The sequence below is a fragment of the Zootoca vivipara genome, chromosome 3 (assembly GCF_963506605.1).
Source record: "Zootoca vivipara chromosome 3, rZooViv1.1, whole genome shotgun sequence".
NCBI lineage: Eukaryota > Metazoa > Chordata > Lepidosauria > Squamata > Lacertidae > Zootoca > Zootoca vivipara.
Genome location: NC_083278.1, coordinates 102,238,635 through 102,259,212, shown reverse-complemented (window position 1 = coordinate 102,259,212; position 20,578 = coordinate 102,238,635). Strand labels below are relative to the sequence as shown.

The following is a 20,578-nucleotide window of genomic DNA, read 5'->3' as shown; positions in this document are numbered from 1 at the left end:
TTCAGTAGAACCTACTCTCAGGTAAAGGTGCACAGGATTGTAGCCCCAAGTGCTATATTTCCCTTTTTTGGTAGTATCCAGTCAAAAGCGAACATATCCAAGCCCCATTGACTTTTGTGAGAAGAGAGCTGAGCAAGGATTTAATTTTCCCATTGAAATCGGCTGGGCTTAAAAGTGCTTGGCTGGATTCATTGATTAACAAGTAAAAACCAATTTTAATTATTGAGGACAATTTTTAATCTGTGTGGTTGGGAGTTAAAGGCATGCTTGTTTGTTTTCAAAAGCTATTTGGTTCTCCTATAGTGCTGTAATAGGGAAGCAGGAGGAGGGACATTTTCATATCAGACATTAATTGGTGTGAAATAATGGCTTGTTAATTGGTGTTGATTTCCAGTTTCAGTTTGAAAGTGTATAGTGAAGAGTTCAATTGTCATATGAGCTTGTGGTTGAAAGTAATTGCTAGCTGGTGCCCATGGGCAGTGGGTTGGTGGCTATCATGTATTTTTTGACAACTGAAGGGGAGTGGGTGAAGCAGCAATAACTGTACCCTCTCTAATTTTGTGTTCTGCCATACCCCATCGCTGCCATTTTGTGACTGGCGCCCACAGCACATTATCTAAATTCAAAATGTGATCTTTGTGGTCTGAAAAGGTTTGTGACTCTTGTTTTAACTCATTAAACCATTTCTGATTATGAACTCAGATTGTTTCTATTTTACATAAAAATTAAAAAAACAGACCATGTGCCCCCAGCCTTTCTCGTCCTGGGGAGCATATTTGGAAATGGGCATCACAACATATCAATTTTACAGTAAAACCCCCCACAAAATTATAACACTCAGACTCGTCGGCAAGCAAAGCATCACATCCCTAAACAAACAACAACCACCACAGACAAAAGAAAGAAAGCAGGCAACATCTTCTACCCAGCACAACAGACAACTCCCTTGCCAAATAACCATTTTTTGTTTTGTTTTGTTTTTGTTTTATTGAATGGGTGTGGGTTGTTACCAAGGGGGTGCCTGAGGGTGCTGTGGTGCCCAGAGGCACCAGAGGTCCAGAAAAAAACACTTTAGGGTTGGTTGCTGTGGTAGAATTCAGTCTACTGAATTCTGCTCATTTCCTAAGAGAAAAATTGTGCAATCATGCCAAGAAAGATTTTCTTTGCAGTCCCCTTTCTTAAGGATTGTCAGAGAATAGAGAAGCAATAGAGAAACATTCTGTCCTGAACTAGGATTAACTTGCATTCAGCTCAGATGATGCAATGATGCAAGGATCTATGGACAGTTGGGATTATTTAGGTATTTTACTTATTTTTTACCACAGCTACCCAAGAGCTCAGAATGGCATATAATAAATGGTAGAAAAGTAAAATACAGCATTAAAACAACCCAGGGATGCTTTAAAAGCCCATGCATGAAATCCACCAGATAAATGTTTCCAGAAGCTGTTTGAGGGCTTATCCACACTTAACTTTTGCCCTGCTCTTTCCAGGCAAGGTCTGCTCCTTCAAGTTCCATGTCCAATTGCTCTCCCCCCCCCCCCCCGGAGTTCCCCCCGTGAAAACTCGCTCTTTTAAAGCTGAAGTGTAACAAATTGCAGTTCAGGTTGCTGATTGCTATTTGCTCTGATTCAGCTCTAAAGAGCAAATTTTCACTGGGAAAGCTTCAGAGGAAAAGAAAAAAAAGGAGTGCTTGGACACAGGGCTTTAAAGAGCAGAACTTGCCTGAAAAGCATGGAGGAAAAGTAAATGTGGATAAACCCTAAGTGTTCATAACAGACCTTTGAGAAAAGGAATGGTTTACAGCAGCCTTCACCAGCCAGGTGTCCAGCTGTGCTGGCTGGGATTGTTGGGAGTTGAGGTCCAAAAACTCTGTGGGGCCATTTAGCTGGCAAAGGCTGGTTTATAACGTTTCTGAAGACTGGCAGTGTTGGGCTTATCAGGCTTATCCTCATCAACCCTATAGAGTTGGGAATGGCTGCTGAGAAATCCTGCATTATGTTTTAGTAACAGAGGTGCAATACTAATCAGGACCTCCTTGCCTCATCTAATTAGGAGCAAAGGTGTGCAGGGCACACATTTCCTAAGGTATTTGGAGAACACGGGTTGTGTGGATCAGCATCAGCATCTTGAACTGAGGTTGGATGCTAGCGGCCAGAATAGTTGTTCTAGGTCATCAAGCAGTGTGTGCTATAATGTTAAATCATATTGCACGCAGTATCATGCCATTACATATTTGTAGAAGCTCCAAATCTTATTTCCAGGAATGTTTTATGTATTTGTTAGAAATCAATGCAGTGCCTCAGTTGTAGTTCTGTTCTATATTACCGGTAGTTTGTCAGTGCCTTGTAAAAAGCCTGTGATTAGTCGGAAGGTATAGCCATCTAGAGCAGTAGTTTACTCCCAGGACCCACTTGAGATGGCTAAAATTACAGAGGCCAACGTAGGCCACAAAATAGTTGGAGAGGAAGGGTTTGGTGTAACAAGCTGGCAATTACTGGCACTTTCTATTGATAGCTAACCCAGGTTGGATATTGCTAAATTGTTTGCCATGGCATTTTCCTTGTGGCAAGGAGTTGCATACAGATTTTTGCTCTGGAGGTCTTGTGACAACTTCTCCACTTTGGGCAGAATTTACTGGTTCAGAAATTCTAAGGGGAGAAGGCTTTTCTTTTCTGTTTTTCCCTTCCGAACCTCACATGCATTTTAACCCATAATCTGTAATTTCTTCTCCCATTTTCCTTTCATTGTCAATTTGTGCCTTTCCCCCTCCACTCCACCAAATTGACACTTTATTCGACTTCCATTTACAGTGGTACCTCGGGTTAAGAACTTAATTCGTTCTGGAGGTCTGTTCTTAATCTGAAACTGTTCTTAACCTGAGGTACCACTTTAGCTAATGGGGCCTCCCGCTGCCGTCACGCGATTTCTGTTCTCATCCTGAAGCAAAGTTCTTAACCCAAGGTACTATTTCTGGGTTAGCGGAGTCTGTAACCTGAAGCGTCTGTAACCTGAAGCATCTGTAACTCGAGGTACCACTGTACATTCACTTCTGCCTCATGTAACAGTTTCCCTCTCTTATCCCCTTCATTTCCACTTCCAGTTTGTTTGCATTGTTCCAGCCAAAAGACCACAACATTGTTAGGGCACAGGAGAGGCAAGCAAGGGAGGACTGTGACACTGAGCCCCACCTCAACATGGCCAAAGGCCCACTGTTTGAAAAACAATGATCATCTTGTAGCAAGTAGAAAATAAACCATATATTGGAGCCAGTGAACAACAACAACACTAATAATAATAATAATAATAATAAAATTTATATACCACGCTATACCTCGCAGGTCTCAAGGCAGTTCACAATCTACCTTCATGCATTTTTGATATGGCAAAAGTCTGCCAATGTTTACTTTTGGGAGGTTTGCAAAGGCTTTCTGATTCAAATTTGCGAAATGCATTGCAGCAATAAGAGAGATGTTGCTCTGCCTCTCTTTGTCAAACACAGCCAGGCTGCCTATCCTGGGCAGACTTCTCCCATGAACTAAGGTAACTTTCACCTTGCTCAAACAGGGACATGATTCAGATATCTGTTGGGTAGGAATGTATATGTTGTGTCCTATTTTAACCTCTCTCTATTTTTCAGAGCAAAACCATTTTGGCTGCTTTCTTGCGTTTGTGAAGTCACTTATTTAGTTGTGTGGTTTGGCTTTCAGTATTATGACCAAATCTAATTTTATTCTTCTCAGTCAGTGGAAAACCCATTCTGCCAAGCATGATAATGTTTCTTCTCCCGTTTAGCTGAAGAAGATTGGTGGTGGTGGCTTTGGAGAGATTTATGAGGCAATGGATCTTTTGACCCGTGAGAATGTGGCCCTGAAGGTGGAGTCAGCGCAGCAGCCAAAGCAAGTTCTCAAGATGGAGGTGGCTGTCCTAAAAAAGCTACAAGGTAAGAAGTAAAGTTGTTTTGGAAATGTAAGTTTCTAGAGCTTGTGTTTTCATATCTTGTCCACCTTTTTCATTCTTTTGTTGTGCTTGCTAGCAAAACAACCACCACCACCCAAGAACCCCTAAACACATAAAATTAGTGCATAACACTTTGTGTTTCTCTTTAAAGTCATTTCAACCTTTTACCAGTTTAATGCCACTTTAGCTATCATGATTCCCCACTGTCCCAAATAAGAATTTTGTAAATTGTAGTTTGGTGAGAATATTAAGAACCCTCTGTTTCAAGATTCCTAGCTTCAGCCTTAGAACTACAATCCCCTGGGTTTCCTGGGGAGAGGGATTGACAACTTAAACCAGTTTAAGTGTAAATATCTCCTTCCCCACCCTCCAAAAGAATTGTACATACTTCCTGTTTAATCTGCCTTCTTAGCTTGCAGCATTATGTTCTGGTGTCAACCAGAACATAATGTTGCCATTTCAGAGTCCTAAGTCTACCTTACATGCTATAGAATTAAAGGCTGCTCTGACAGTCCTAAAGACTTTGGGCAGTGAACTTTGGCACCATGTAAAATATAAGCAGTTTTACTGTGCTACCGGTAGGAATATTCACATAAGTAGAGGAGTAGCTGATAGCACCAAGGACAGCTCTAATGTTCTGAGAGGAGAACTGAACTTTCTGAGCAGATCATATTTCTTTTACTGTGTGGATTGGGATTTCTTTTTAAATATTTCCTGTTGCTGCAGCCTTCGTACAAAGAGTGTTTCAAGTCTCATAGATATACAGATTGCTCTGCTGGGTTAGACAATGAGCCAACATTTTGCTTCTGAGAGCAACCAGCAAAGAAGCTTGCAAGCAGGGCATAATGAAGATAGCCGTTCCCTGCATGTGTCCTTAGCATCTAGTTCTCTGAGATACACAGCTATGCAAGATTAAACTTCCAAATATGGATGTTCAGTTTTGTGGTGATGGTCATAGCCATTAATAGGCAATGGATTTGGCTAAACCTTTTTAAAAAGCTATCAAAGACACTGGCTATCATTCCTGGGTGTGCTAATGAATTTCGTGAGTTAGTCAGGTGTTGTGCATAGGGGAACTTGATATATCTTTTCTCTCTCTGCCCTGACCTTACAACTAGCCAGTTTCAGTGGGTGATCTGATATCATTTACCCCTTCAACATGCTGGGATGTAAATTATTTGGTGATGCAGCTGCATGTTTGAAATAATTTTTTCAAACTTATTAAACAAGTTTAAATGTGCAAGTTAAAAATGAGTTCTTAGTTATCATTCATTTTAAATGGGATTTACTCCTAAATTGTTAGTTTTTAATGTTATTATTGGGGCACACCGCCACGACCATCACAGAGAAGATCACAACTGTTTCTTTTCTATAGTGCATTTTATAGCAGTTACTCTTAACAAGTGGAGGAAATGTGATTCTTGAGTGTTTGCATTAAATTAGATAAGCAATATACAACATTTCTACATGCAGCCCATTTCTGTGTATATTTACTGAGAAGTATGTTCTACTATGTTTATGGGGGCTTATTGCCAACTAAGCCTTTGTGGTAGTACAGTCTTAGTTTTACTGGACTTGAATGTACAGTTGACTGTAAAGAGGGCATGAGCAAAATTTTATGTAAGTATGACTTGCTTATGGAAATATCTAGTACTCCTTGCTTTTACTCATGTAAATACACTGGTACTAATTTACTGTCTTTACTCTTTGCAGGGAAAGATCACGTTTGCAGATTTATTGGCTGCGGAAGGAATGAGAAGTTCAACTATGTTGTCATGCAACTTCAGGTGAGTTCTTTGGTATTCTGTTTCCCCAGTGTTCCACAAATGTAGTTAGTAGGTCACCACACTGTTGACTAGGTATTTTGTGCACAAATGTGTCATTAGGAAAAGCACAAAGTGAGAAATCTTCACCTTTTCTAGAGCACCAGGGAATTCAGAGGGGGCGGTTATTTTGTGCTGGGTAAGACCCTAATCTGACATCCTTGGGGGAGGAGTCAGCATTTCACTTTGTCCCAGTCTTGGAGACGCTGAGAAGTGTTCAGTCTCTCACACTGCTTCCAAGTGCCTCCCCAGAGGACACGAGGGGGAGGGGGGATTTTTTAATTTTTATTTTAAAAAATCACACTGATATTTGCAGATAGTCTGAAGTGGCAGGACTCTGTCTCTTACACTTGATTGTAAGTAAACCCCACCCCCAATTTGGGGGAAGTGCAAAAGGGAGAGTCTGTTCCCTTTCCTGGTCTTTTATATATGCTGGGGAGGTTATGAGTTCAGGAGCAACCACAAAGAATAGCTTTCTACCATTATTTGGATCCATTTGTTTTTTGAATTAGGGACGGAGAGAGGACTGCACTCTTCCCCCTCCCACCCCACCCCACCTAAATAAATAAATAAATAATACAACATACCATAAAACCTTTGTGACAGAACAAAGGTTTTATGTTGCACTTCTAAAGATGTTATGTGGTTGTGACTTGAAAATGAGCGTTTTAGTGGTATATGAAAGCTGACGGTGTACGAATGCTGGCTCATTTTGTAATTTTGATTCTGCTCCCTTAATCTTCTGTTGATTACAGTGCTTTAGCAAGTTAATAGCATGTTTCAGAGACTGGTTTTAAATTTTCTGTGATGTGAGGAAGGTGTTTTGAGAAAGATGGGATGAAGCCTGAGGCCATCTCTTAATATGATGAAAAGCTCTGCTGGGTTTTTGTAATAAGAACTCCTGAGTAAAAAAGACTTTATTTTTAGATCCGAGTGGTGACATCGTCATTCCTTTTCCACTTCTGTTATCTTTTACTCATATGGCTTTATTTCTACACGTTTTAGCATGATTGTTGCTCTCCTCCGAATCCCTTCTGAGTTGAAGTATCAGCCAGAATTGAACACAGGGCTCTCACAACATCATGACCACAGCTGGCATAAGAAGAGCACTGCTGGATCAGGACAAAGGTCCATCTAGCCCAGCATCCTGTTCTCACAGTGGCCAACCAGATGCCTGTAGGAAGCCTGCAAACTGGACCTGGGTGCCACAGTGCTCTGCACACTACTGATTCCCAGCACTTGTGATTCCAGCAGTGAATGTAGAACATAGATATTGCAGCTAGTAGTTGATAGCCTTATTCTCCACAAATGTATCTAATCATTTAAAGCCTTCCAAATTGTTGGCCACCACTACAAATTGTGCGACCAATTTCCATAGTTTCACTAAGCCACTGTGTGAAGAAGTACTTAATTTTTTTCTGTCCTGAAACTTCATATTGGAATCATCCAATGAAGATTCAGGTGGTGGAATTACTCTGCTTGATTAGCAGTTCTGTGATGCCTCCCCAGTACTACCATATTATTGTTGTCTTGTGGGGCTATAGCATAACAACGGCAGGACTAAGAACCCCAGAACATTTGCGGTATGAAAAGTTACAGGATTTCAGCAGGAATTGCAAGGTATACACTGATTGGAAATGGAGCGGCATGACTACCTCAAAACATTTCCTGGCACAGATAGTATGAAAAAAAGGGATTATGTATGATCACTGCCTTCATGAGCACAAATCATCATAAATGCACCATAAAAAAGACGTTTAGAGAGGCCCTTTAGTGCCCATTCACCCAGTTTGGAGATAATAATAATAATAATAATAATAATAATAATAATAATAGCACTGATAAAACCATCCTATTGACTTTCAGTGTGAGAAATTCCTGAGCATTTTTTGGGGGTCTTTTTTTTAGAGTGCATTTGCTTTCCCCTGTTCAGTATGACAATACAGGTTTCCACAAATCCTGCAGCATGGTAAATAATGCTCCGAGCCTTTTCAAATTACCCCTAACAGACCCTGCTGAACGATGCAGTGAGATGGCGATATATACAAAAATTACAAGCTTCACAAGGCTAGTAAACTGAAAAAGAATGAGAGGAATGTTGGTTTATGATTACAAGAATCATAAGAGTTACTCAAGCAGAGCAGAAAAGGAGTTATTAAGGAGATGGTATGATTCATTCTTTCTGTAAATGTAACTCTGTTCCATTACAGGTTTACATTAATAGGTAGTTAGCCCATTTCCAGGATGATGTGAAAACAGCATATTGATATTCTAATTTCACACGATTGTCTTTTGGGAACTTTGAGAGTATATCCCTATTTATTTCATTTATGGAAAAAATTGAATTGCCTTTGTAACAGCCAAGGCAACAGCAGCAACCCTTAAATAAGACTGAAACTCTTGCAGGCAACGGGTAAAGGGTTAGGCAGAGAACCAGGGAATCAGGTCGTAAAGGACTCTCTCAGATAGATCTCCAACCATCTTCTCCTTCAGCAACTGCTGCTGGATCCTTGTGAGCCAGATGGAATGGGCCTTACCATTCAGATACCAAGATATACAGCCAGACCAAAGTGTCATATTCTTTCAAACTCAAGCTCCCTACAATAGATACAGTTCATGGATTCAAGAAGTTTGCAGTGGTTAAGTGATTTTGTAAAGTATCTGTGTGTGAACTAGTGCAGAGGCGTTCAAGCTAGTGGTGACACTATTTAATTAAAAAAGATAAGTCTTTAAGGCAAAAATTTAAATTAATTCATAGAGAGCAAAGAAGAATATATGAAGAACCCAACTGGATCAGACCAATGGCCTATCTGAGCTAGGAGCTTATTTCATCATCACCATCATCTGTTTATTTGTATGCCACTTTCCCACAAAATTGTGCCCAAAGTAGCTCACAACATCTCAGGCGAACAGTTAAGTACAACGAGAAAACCACTAGCAGGATAAGAGCTCAACAGCACTGATGCTCCCTTGTGACTGGGATTCAGAGGCATTGTACCCTTGATTCTGGCAGAAGTAGACTGCCAGCATGACTAGTAGTCATTCAGAACTTTATCCTCCAAGATTTGTCTAAAGCCGAACTTAGACAGATGTTTGATGTGAGAGAGCTAGGGACAAGATCTCTTGCATTATTATTTTTCAAAGCATCTATCTATATATTCTCACTCCCAGTGAGCAAACAGCAGATTTTTTTAGTGTGATTTCAATCAAGAAAACAGTGGGTGTAGTGCAGAAGGAAAGGGAGTGTTCACCAAATGCCGCTATCCTGATCAGATTCCTCCCTACACCAAGTTCCCATTGAGCTTTGATGCAGACAAAAAACAGCAGGAAATTTGATCACAGCATGCCTAGTTGTGCCCTCCACTTTTCCAGAATGCACAATAATCTGGGCTACTAAAAGAATGCCAAGCCTGAACATAGAGGATATTCCCCCCCACCCACCCATTTTTGCCGTAGATTGTATTAAGCTACTGTGTTGTAACTGATGCTGGAAAATTAGGGCTATAAAACCAGTATACACCTCTTTCAGGGCCGGAATCTTGCAGACCTCAGAAGAAGCCAGCCACGGGGAACTTTTACACTGAGCACAACCCTCCGATTAGGCAAACAGATTCTAGAATCTATAGAAGCCATTCATTCAGTGGGATTTTTGCACCGAGACATCAAGCCTGTGAGTAGTTTACAATGACCTTGTTTTCCCTACTTAGAGTTTGCATTTCCTGTTGTTGATGCTGTTATTATATTATGTAACTTTGCTATTAAGTGAGCATAGTTATCCCTGTAATCGGGGGGGGGGGGGGGGGGAATCGCAGCCATCCAGTTGATACAGTGCTGTTCCTCAGGAGTGTTTGATTCCTTCCTTTTACTATATGAGGTTTGATTTGGGCAGAGTGGTAGCCATCCAGTGCGTATAACTTGTGAATAGCAAGGTCCATGCCTCAGTCAAATGCATGGCCAGTTTAATAGATTTTGATAATTTGCACTTTGCAAATAGTGTACAGAAAGAGGCAATGTGAGAAGGTTAGGAGTTTCATTACAGATTTCATTAATTGGTTTAAGAATTATTTCTTTCCAAAGAATACCGGGAACAGTAATTGTATGAAGATGTCCAGGATTCTCTTGCAGAGAATTCCCTCCCCAAACTATGATTCTTAGGATCTTTTAAACTGGGGGGGGGGGAACTGTTGCTGGTTTAATGTATCAGTATGCCAGAGGGTTTCCCAGATAGCAGAGATAAAGCCCAAGTGTACATTCTACACTGAGACCACGTTGATCCCGTGCTAGCATACATTACCCTGTCTCAAAGCAGTTGGCATTTATTTATTTAAATTTATATCTAAAACTTGTATCCCACCTATTTTAAAAAGAAACTGAAGGTGGTCCGGAAACTTCAGCTGTTGCGGAATTTGGTAGCCAGCTTGCTCACCATGGCAAGATAGTTTGAGCATATTACACTGAACTTGGCCCAACTGTTCTGACTGCTAAGTAGTTTACGGGCCCAATTCAAAGTGCTAGTTTGGACCTATAAAGCCCTAAATGGCTCAGGACCATGATATCCCAAGGACAGTCTCTCCCCATATGAACCAACCTGTACCCTGTGATCATCCTCTGAGGCCCTTATTTGTGTACCTCCTCCATGAGACGTCTGGAGGGTGGCAACATAATAATGGGCCTTTTCTATGGTAGCTTCCCATTTGTGGAATGCTTTCCCCAGGCAGGTTTACCTGGTACCTTCATTACATATCTTTAGATGACAGGCAAAAATGTTTCTCTTCAACCAGGTATTTGGCTGATTAACATCCTATGGCTTTTTAAACGTGTTGGGGTGTGTGTCATATTTTTGTTTTATTTTGTATTTTGTTTTCTCATTTTATATTTTTCTCTTGTGAACCGCCCTGGGAGCTTTGTATGAAGAGCAGTATACAAATTTAATACAGGACAATAGTAACAGTAATAGTAATACTAAGAAAGGTGCTGGTTTTGACCTATAAAGCCTTAAATGGGTCAGGACTGCAATACCTCAATGACCTCCTTTCCCCATATGAACCAACCTGAGTCCTGCAAACATCTGAGGGCCCTTCTTCATGTACTTCTTCCATGAGAGGTCCAGAAGGCAGTCACAATTGGTGGTGGAACTTGCTGAAAGCCCACCTAAAGTTGTTGAGCACCTACCGCCACAATTGCCATGCCAACACAATTGCCGCAGCATCACGATCATCGCGCTGCACAGCCCGGGGAGTTCCGGCTGAGTGTGCTAAGTAAAATTCAATTCATGTGGGTTGAGTGGGAGGCCTTGGTCCACTGTGCTTCATCTTCAAATCAATTTAGGTCATGTTGTGCTATTTTTTTTCTTCGTTTTGATAAAGGAAAATCTTTACTAGACAAGTGTTTAACAATTAGAAGTATTTTTTGTGCTGAGCATATGGATTACTGCAAACACTGTCTAATGGTAAGATGAAAATGAAACTGGTTTTCAGAGGATGTAAGCCAGAGGAAGCTACAGCATTTTGGGATGAGCTGCAATTATTGAAGCAATCTTAAGCTAGAAAACAGGGTTGATCAGTAGCTGGGGCTGCAAATGCCCTTGTAGCAAGTGGCTGATAACTTTAAGCATAATTATATTAATAACTGGTATGATCTCTCTTATTACATGTGAAAAATACATATTTTCCCCAAACTCTTCCTATCCTTCTGTTTTTCTCTAGTCCAACTTTGCCATGGGACGTCTCCCCTCAACCTACAGAAAATGTTATATGTTAGATTTTGGTCTGGCTCGACAGTATACCAATACCAACGGTGAAGTCCGGCCTGTAAGTGATGCCTTTTTTTCATTTCTATGGGGGATTATAAATAATTCAAACAAATCCTGATTATGTTAATTCATTCTCGCAACACTGTTGATGCTGTTTGGGCAGGTACACTTGATGGGATAGAAACTGAACCTATCAGGTTCTCCCTGTTGTAACAGGGAGACTGTATTTCTTTTGAAAACATGGTATTATTATTATTATTATTATTATTATTATTATTATTATTATTTTCATTTATTACCCACGCTTCACTGTAAGGTATACATGTGCCTGTTGCTCAGTGTGTTGGCTCAAAACCAAAGGAAGAAGAAGTGCTGTTTTAAGAAGTTCACATTGTTTCATTAGTTTACGTTTCCTGAAGCTCCCATTTTTTAAACACGTCTGGTGTGGGAAGTTGGGGTGTGTGTTATTTTGGAACTAATTTTCTCCATCATTTTGAGGTGTTCTCTTTTAAAACAAACAACAAACATTTTGTTTTCACCCTGTGGCCTTTTCCACCTTCCTTCTTTATGGTTTCAGCATTATCAGCAGGTATGTAGAGGCGAATCAGCATCCCTGTCCCTGGTGCTCTGAGGCACATAATGATGTTTCTTGCCTGCAAGGTGCTTCCTTGCAGGGGCCTTTTGTGGACATGGATGAGCTCTGTATGCTCAGAGTTGGGAGGAGGGCAATGTTTTTCTCAATAAGCTGATCCTCTGCTAAAGATAATTTGAAGTCTATCAGAAGCATGTAAGAATCAGCACTCTCCTATCTCACTCCATGTGGTCCACAATTTTCCCGGTATTTAAGATGTTTTGTTTCTGACTCTAGGCTGTCTTGGATCTGCATGCTCTGTGATTACCTCAGAGAGATTGTCACCAGATCAGTGGGGAAATGAATAAATATTAAAATAAAGTATGGAGACTGATATCCATTGATTGCATCATAGTTCATAATACTAAGGTATTAATAAAAGGATGCCATGTATGAAATGTGGATTATAATAAGGCAAATAAGTGCAGCCTGCAACAAATGTTGCAGCGCATCCCCAACACCTAACCAGGAATGCTACTCTTCTGTGCTCAAGGCAGCCTGGAAAAGAAGCTTCATAGAACTATTTTGAGGCTTGCTTGCACAGAACTTGTTTCTTTCTTACCGTTCTCCCACTATGCAATACAGGGGTAAAGGGTTATTTTTTAAAAAAACGGCATTGCATGCATCTCCCACCCACCCAGTGCTCTCCTCCTGGATGCTATATAAGGCCTTAAGGACTCAAGCAGTCTAATTCCTGTTCTCCTCCGCCCTTGTCCTTTTTAAAAACCTGACATCTTCATTTCATGACTCAGCTGCTATCAGCCATAGACTTATGCAAGCTGCCCAACTTCTGAAGACTGCATAAGGAGCTTACAGATGAACTGAGATTTAAGAAGGGCACATGTAAGAAAAGGGAAGAAAGGGGAAATCACGAAGGAAGAGTATACAAGAGTACCCAACAGTTGCAGGGAGAAGGTCAGGCAAGCCAAAGCTCAGAATGAGTTCAGGCTTGAAAAAGAGGTTAAAATTAATAGTAAAGGTTTATTTGGCTGTGTTCAAAGCAGGAGGAAGGACAAACAAGTCATTCTTCATCATGGAGAAATGCTACTGGATGACAGAGAGACGGTTGAACTGCTCAACGCTTGCTTGCTTTCTATCTCTCTTTACCCAAAAGAGAAGCAGTGCCCAGCCTGGTGATAACATAATAAGTGATGCAAGGAGGGAGCTGCAGCCCCAGATAGGAAAAAGGGATTCATATCTCCAGGGCCTGATGAGCTGCACCCAAGGGTACTAAAGGAGCTTGTGAGTCTTTGTAATCTTTGAGAACTCCTGGAGAATAGGTAAGGTCCCTGAAGACGAGAGGCAGGCAAATGTTGTCCCCTTCTTCAAAAGGGGGAAAAAGAAGACCTAGGTAATTACTGACTTGACATCAATACCAGGAAGTAGAACAGATAATTCAACAGTTGGTCTTTGACCACTTATAAATGGATGATGTGATTACAGTACTAAGACCCAGCGTAAAGGTAAAGGGGCCCCTGACCATCAGGTCCAGTCGTGTCCGACTCTGGGGTTGCGGCACTCATCTCGCTCTATAGGCCGAGGGAGCCGGCGTTTGTCCGCAGACAGCTTCCGGGTCATGTGGCCAGCATGACAAAGCCACTTCTGGCGAACCAGAGCAGCGCACGGAAACGCCGTTTACCTTCCCGCTGTAGCGGTTCCTATTTATCTACTTGCATTTTGACGTGCTTTCGAACTGCTAGGTTGGCAGGAGCTGGGACCGAGCAACGGGAGCTCACCCCGTTGCAGGGATTCGAACCGCCGACCTTCTGATCAGCAAGCCCTAGACTCTGTGGTTTATCCCACAGCGCCACCTGGGTTTCTCAACCCAGCATAGGTTTCTCAAAAACAGGTCTTGCCAGATGAATTTCATTTCTTTTTTTGATAGAGCTGCAAACTTGTTGGATCAGGAGAATGGATATAGTGTATTTTGATTTCAGTAAGGCTTCTGACAAAGCCCCCCATGATATTCTTGTAAGGCAGCTGGTAAGATGTGAGTTGAATGAGGTAATTTTTAGATGGATTAGTAGCTGGTTGACTGACTGAACCCAAAGAATGTTCACTAATGCTTCCTCATCATCCCAGAATAAAGTTACAAGCAGGGTTCTGTCCTGGACCCGTTGTTGTTCAATGTCTATAAAGTATCCAATTGACTTGGATACTATGGTAACTATGGACATACAACAGATGGATGATGGTAAAAGATGCAGTAAACTTAAAAGGAATTGAGGGGATGATCATCACATTTGCAGATGACAACAAACTAGGAAGGGTAACTATTGCCGCAGAAGACGGAATCGGGATTGAAAATGTCCGTAACAGATTGGAGAACTGGGCCCAAACTAACAAAATGAATTTAAATAGGGACAAATGTAAGGTTCTACCCTTAGGCAGAACCAGCTGCACAAATATATGAATCGGGGGGGGGGGGCACCTGACTTTCTGGTAGTATATGTGAAAAGGATCCGGGTTCTTAGTAGACCACAAGCTTAGCATGAGGGAACAGTATGCTGCTGCTGCAGCAAAGAAAAAAGGGGGGGAGGGGAAAAAAGGTAACTGCTATTCTAGGCTGCATCAACAGATTCCCAGGTAGTCACTGACACAAAGCTTTGTAATGGAGCTCAATCTTTCTATACTGTTTAAAGATAGTCCGCCTAGCACATGGCCTCGTCCACAGCAGACCTCACAGAACCCAGCATCATGTCACCCTACCTAGGTTGCAGTTAGCAAAATGCTACAATGTTTCTTCTTCTTCTTCTTCTTCTTCTTCTTCTTCTTCTTCTTCTTCTTCTTCTTCTTCTTCTTCTTCTTCGTTAATAGTCACATTGTCGAGAACCAATTACCTCGGTTTAAGTACGCTTCAGTTTGAGTACTTTCAGTTTAAGTACTGGAACGGATTAATCCACTTTCCATTACTTTCAATGGGAAAGTTCGCGTCAGGTTAAGTACGCTTCAGGTTAAGTGCAGACTTCCGGAACCAATTGTGTACTTAAACCGAGGTACCACTGTACTTAAGATAGAGGGTACTTAAACATTTCCAAAAAATAGCAAGGAGAGACAAGAGGGCCTTCTTAAACGAGCAATGCAAAGAAATAGAGGAAAACAATAGAATGGGGAAAACCAGAGAGCTGTTCAAGAAAATTGTAGATATGAAAGGAACATTTCGTACAAAGATTACCATAATAAAGGACAAAAGTGGTAAGGACCTAACAGAAGCAGAAGACATCAAGAAGAGGTGGCAAGAATACACAGAGGAATTATACCAGAAAGATATGGAGGTCTCGTACACCCCAGGTAGTGTGGTTGCTGACCTTGAGCCAGACATCTTGGAGAGTGAAGTCAAATGGGCCTTAGAAAGCACTGCTAATAACAAGACCAGTGGAAGTGATGATATTCCAGCTGAACTATTTAAAATTTTAAAAGATGATGCTGTTAAGGTGCTACACACAATATGCCAGCAAGTTTGGAAAACTCAGCAATGGCCAGAGGATTGGAAAAGATCAGTCTACATACCAATCCCAAAGAAGGGCAGTGCCAAAGAATGCTCCAACCACCGCACAATTGCGCTCATTTCACACGCTAGCAAGGTTATGCTCAAAATTCTACAAAGCAGGCTTAGGCAGTATGTGGACCGAGAACTCCCAGAAGTGCAAGCTGGATTTCGAAGGGGCAGAGGAATCAGAGACCAAATAGCAAACATGAGCTGGATTATGGAGAAAGCTAGAGAGTTCCAGAAAAACGTCTACTTCTGCTTCATTGACTATGCAAAAGCCTTTGACTGTGTTGACCACAGCAAACTATGGCAAGTTCTTAAAGAAATGGGAGTGCCTGATCACCTCATCTGTCTCCTGAGAAATCTCTGTGTGGGACAAGAAGCTACAGTTAGAACTGGATATGGAACAACTGATTGGTTCAAAATTGGGAAAGGAGTACGACAAGGTTGTATATTGCCTCCCTGCTTATTTAACTTATATGCAGAATTCATCATGCGAAAGGCTGGACTAGATGAATCCCAAGCCGGAATTAAGATTGCCGGAAGAAATATCAACAACCTCAGATATGCAGATGACACAACCTTGATGGCAGAAAGTGAGGAGGAATTAAAGAATCTTTTAATGAGGGTGAGAGCGCAAAATATGGTCTGAAGCTCAACATCAAAAAAACCAAGATCATGGCCACTGGTCCCATCACCTCCTGGCAAATAGAAGGGGAAGAAATGGAGGCAGTGAGAGATTTTACTTTCTTGGGCTCCTTGATCACTGCAGATGGTGACAGCAGTCACAAAATTAAAAGACGCCTGCTTCTTGGGAGAAAAGCAATGACAAACCTAGACAGCATCTTAAAAAGCAGAGACATCACCTTGCCGACAAAGGTCCGTATAGTTAAAGCTATGGTTTTCCCAGTAGTGATGTATGGAAGTGAGAGCTGGACCATAAAGAAGGCTGATCGCCGAAGAATTGATGCTTTTGAATTATGGTGCTGGAGGAGACTCTTGAGAGTCCCATGGACTGCAAGAAGATCAAACCTATCCATTCTGAAGGAAATCAGCCCTGAGTGCTCAATGGAAGGACAGATTGTGAAGCTGAGGCTCCAATACTTTAGCCACCTCATGAGAAGAGAAGACTCCCTGGAAAAAACCTTGATGTTGGGAAAGATTGAGGGCACTAGGAGAAGGGGACGACAGAGGACAAGATGGTTGGACAGTGTTCTCGAAGCTACGAACATGAGTTTGACCAAACTGCGGGAGGTAGTGGAAGACAGGAGTGCCTGGCACGCTATGGTCGGGGTCACGAAGAGTCGGACACGACTAAACGACTAAACAACAAAACAAATTACAGATTTTTAATGCAAGTCTTGTAGCCTGTAAAGCCATGCTTCCTTTACATGATTGAGGCATAAATCAGAAGAGCTGAAACTTTAGGGAGGGCAATTTTTGCAATCTTTTATGGCTTGCCCTTCAACTAGATTAGAGCATGTGTAAATAAAAAGGCTTTTTTATCTGTAATAATGGTTCTTTCAGTTGCCTTTAATGGACCCCGTCCCAACTATTCTACTTTTTTCCTTTAAAGAAAATGGGCAATGAGGGTCCTGGTTCTGTAGCAATGGGTTCAGGGCTGCAATTCTAGATAAACACAAAGAATTAACTCAAAAGAAACAGCCCTCTTATAGTTGTCATGTATTGGTTTGCTGTAATGTTATTCTGCTTGTATTTAGGGTAGCATGAAATTGTGGTTCAGCAAAATATGCCTACTTTATCTGTTATACAGCTATTATCCATTCAGACAAAGTTTACCATGTTAAGTAGTGATGTGAAAATGCTTCTAAATATTTGTCATCATGCATAAGGTTAGCAATGTGCTCTACCATACTAGGCTTTCATTCTGAATTCATGTTGTCAACCAGATGCCTGAGTATAGGAATTAGTTTTACTGTTGCCAGCCGTTCAGTAGCCTTTAATTCATAATGCTTTTTTCACAATGCAAACTCTGGTTCTATGTTTGAAGCCTGACCCGCACTTCTATTATTAGCACAACTCTCCCATCCTCTTGAAGCTCTCTGCTGAATACATCTTTGCTGCTTTATCTTTCATGGAATGGCAAGGGGAAAGCAGCATTTTTGTCATGGCAAGCTTCTCCTGTTTGCATGAATTGGCAATGCGCTGCTGTGTTTTGCATGCCGCTTCTTCTGCTGAGTCAGCCCTATACCATTGATTAGAGCTCTGTCTCCTCGTGATTCAGACCGCACTGCAGTAGTTTGCAATGCTTGGCTGGGGATATTGTATGTATTTGTAAGTGCAGTTTTGTGTCCGTGTGTATCTATATGGCTGAGGCAAGATATTAGGAAAGAGAATGCCTGATCAGGTTTGAAAGTTGAAAGAAGCAGAAACCAAAACCCTAATTAAAGATTATGTTTTTCATTGTTACATGAAAATTTAAATATTTAAATCTGAAGAAGTGTGCATGCACACGAAAGCTCATACCAAAATATAAACTTAGTTGGTCTTTAAGGTGCTACTGAAGGAATTTTCTTATTTAAAAAGCAGTTGCTGATACAGGCATTTTCTAATCTTGGTGCAACTATTGCTACATTTTGAAATATGTATTAGAGCAGAAGAGTTTTAATAAAATAGCCTCATGAGTGCTGCATCTGATTGGGGCATAGCTGAGTGACTTAGGTTAGACATCAGTGCATTGTTGCATACTATTCACAATATTGCATGAATAACTCAGGAATATAAATTGCAACACATTGTGATTTCCATGCTTAAATGCTCATTGTCTACCACCAGAATGGCCAATGCTAGTGCCTTGTTGTCTGATGCTGGCATCCCGACCAAAGGCTAATAAAGATGTGGCAGAGAAGTTGCCCGTACTGTGATACAAATGGAAACAAAACGTTTCAAGAGTTTAAGATAGATGCTACACGCTGCGTTTACACCTTTCTCTCAGATTTTGTTTGTTATGACCCCATTACGCTTGAGCTCATGAAGTGATGAAAACCAAACTGCAAAATGTCACCAACTTTATTATGGTACCTGACCACTTGTGTGAAAGTCAGTTGTTGTGGGAAAATATATTTTCAGTTCCCCGAGGAACAGCATAGTGTTGATGCTTCACAGATGGAAATAGGGACACTTTTATGTACTTGTAATACTGCTAATTATCACATCAAGGGTACCATCCTATTTCACACAAACTATTGTATATTTTAGAAAACTGTCCTTACTCTCTATATCAGAACTCTGTATGTGTTCATTTACTTTAGCCCACCCTGCACTGGCTTCTGAAGCAGATGTGTTAGTTAACTGTTCCTAAGAAATTATGTTTAAAACAAAAAGGTACAAATGTTAAGTCTCACAGTGGATTTGCTATCTTGAGAGGGTTTTTTTAGGAGATAAAGGAGAAGTGGTAAATTGGCATTTTATATTTCTGCAATTGAGAGAGAATCCACTGATCACATTATTTGAAAATAGGAATTGTGCTTCCTCTTCAAACTTTCTGGATGAAGAAACATAAATTTATAAAGTGGTGAGGCTGCATTTGAAATGGCATCTGGCATCACTGTAGCCAGTTCAAATTTAGATTTTAATAGCCAGGTTTAAACTCTGGGAACAATAGTTCTGTGAATTTGCAGCATACTTGACTAAGTATGGCATGATTGTCTGAATCCTTTATAAAAATTCCTTCAGTAGCACCTTAAAGACCAACTAAGTTTATATTTTGGTATGAGCTTTCGTGTGCATGCACACGAAAGCTCATACCAAAATATAAGCTTAGTTGGTCTTTAAGGTGCTACTGAAGGAATTTTTATTTTGCTTCGACTCAGACCAACACGGCTACCTACCTGAATCCTTTATGTCACTATGTCCCCACCCACCAATTTCCCAGATCAGGTTTTTACAAAATAAAGGCCAAATGCGTTAATGTTCCTGAGAGCACATGTAGCAATAATATATGTATGGACACCTGCCTAAAGCATGGGGGAGGGAAGAACAATTCTGATGGCTAAACCACTGTGTAATTCACTCATCTATGCATCTGCCTTGCGTGGCAATGCCCCCCCCCAGTGGAAATAATGACACATGAGACATCAGTTAAGGTTAATGGGCAGAAAAGGCCACAACTTTATTGGTTATGGATGTAGAGCGGTATTGGCTTAGACATTGGACCCCAACTGGCTATATCCGACCCCAGCCCGCTCACCGATGCAGCTGGTGAGCGGGTCAAAGAGGGGGGATACCCGCCCACACCCTGCTTAAGTAGCGCAGGTCACGCCCCCCCCCGGCCGGCCTGATTGGCCGGCCTGCAAGCAGCGCGGGCGGCAATCCCACTTATCTCTCAGGGGATGAGCCCCCAGCCCCTGCGCTAGTGGCAGGGTTGTGACTGCCCACAACCCCATCTCCTCTTCAGTGCGGAAGTGGCTTTGTAAGTTGCAAAGCTGGAAAACTCACACTTCCATTGTGACCTCCCTTGAGCTATTGCTGCTGTCTTTGCCTTTAGATACTGTGGTGTGTGTGGGCTTTTGTGTTTGTGTGTATTGAATTCTAAAGAATGGCAACTCTAGTAATGCACTCTTAAATATATTTTTAAAGGCGCCTCCAGTCTTCCCAAAATACAGATTGGGATGGTGAGTTGACAGGGACAGGTAGCAGGAAATAAGGGCTGTTCTTGATAAATAGGGGCTGTTAAGGGGGTGGAATAGAGTAGTCCCTGAGAATACAGACTTAGCCATACCCAATTCAGACAGAGACATAGGCAGTAACAGTCAGGTGAAAATCAACAGGGCAGAAATAAGAAATGATGCCAATAAATTCAGGCTGAGAAAGTGTCAATGAGCATGTGAGTTGGGGAGATTATGTGGCGTTTACTGCAGCTCTTTCTGCCTGAAGACAGACGGTTTTGTACTACCTCACAT

The 20,578-nt window shown here is 41.4% G+C and overlaps 1 protein-coding gene across 1 annotated transcript in view; it reads left to right on the top strand.

Annotated features, from left to right (window-relative positions):
* Positions 1–20,578, top strand: part of TTBK1 (tau tubulin kinase 1) — a 94,743-nt gene that overhangs the window by 31,049 nt on the left and 43,116 nt on the right. Inside the window, exons 3-6 of the mRNA XM_060272250.1 lie at positions 3,796–3,943; positions 5,674–5,747; positions 9,313–9,453; positions 11,489–11,593. Of these exons, the coding sequence (XP_060128233.1) occupies positions 3,796–3,943; positions 5,674–5,747; positions 9,313–9,453; positions 11,489–11,593 (468 nt within the window). The remainder of the gene's footprint in view (positions 1–3,795; positions 3,944–5,673; positions 5,748–9,312; positions 9,454–11,488; positions 11,594–20,578) is intronic.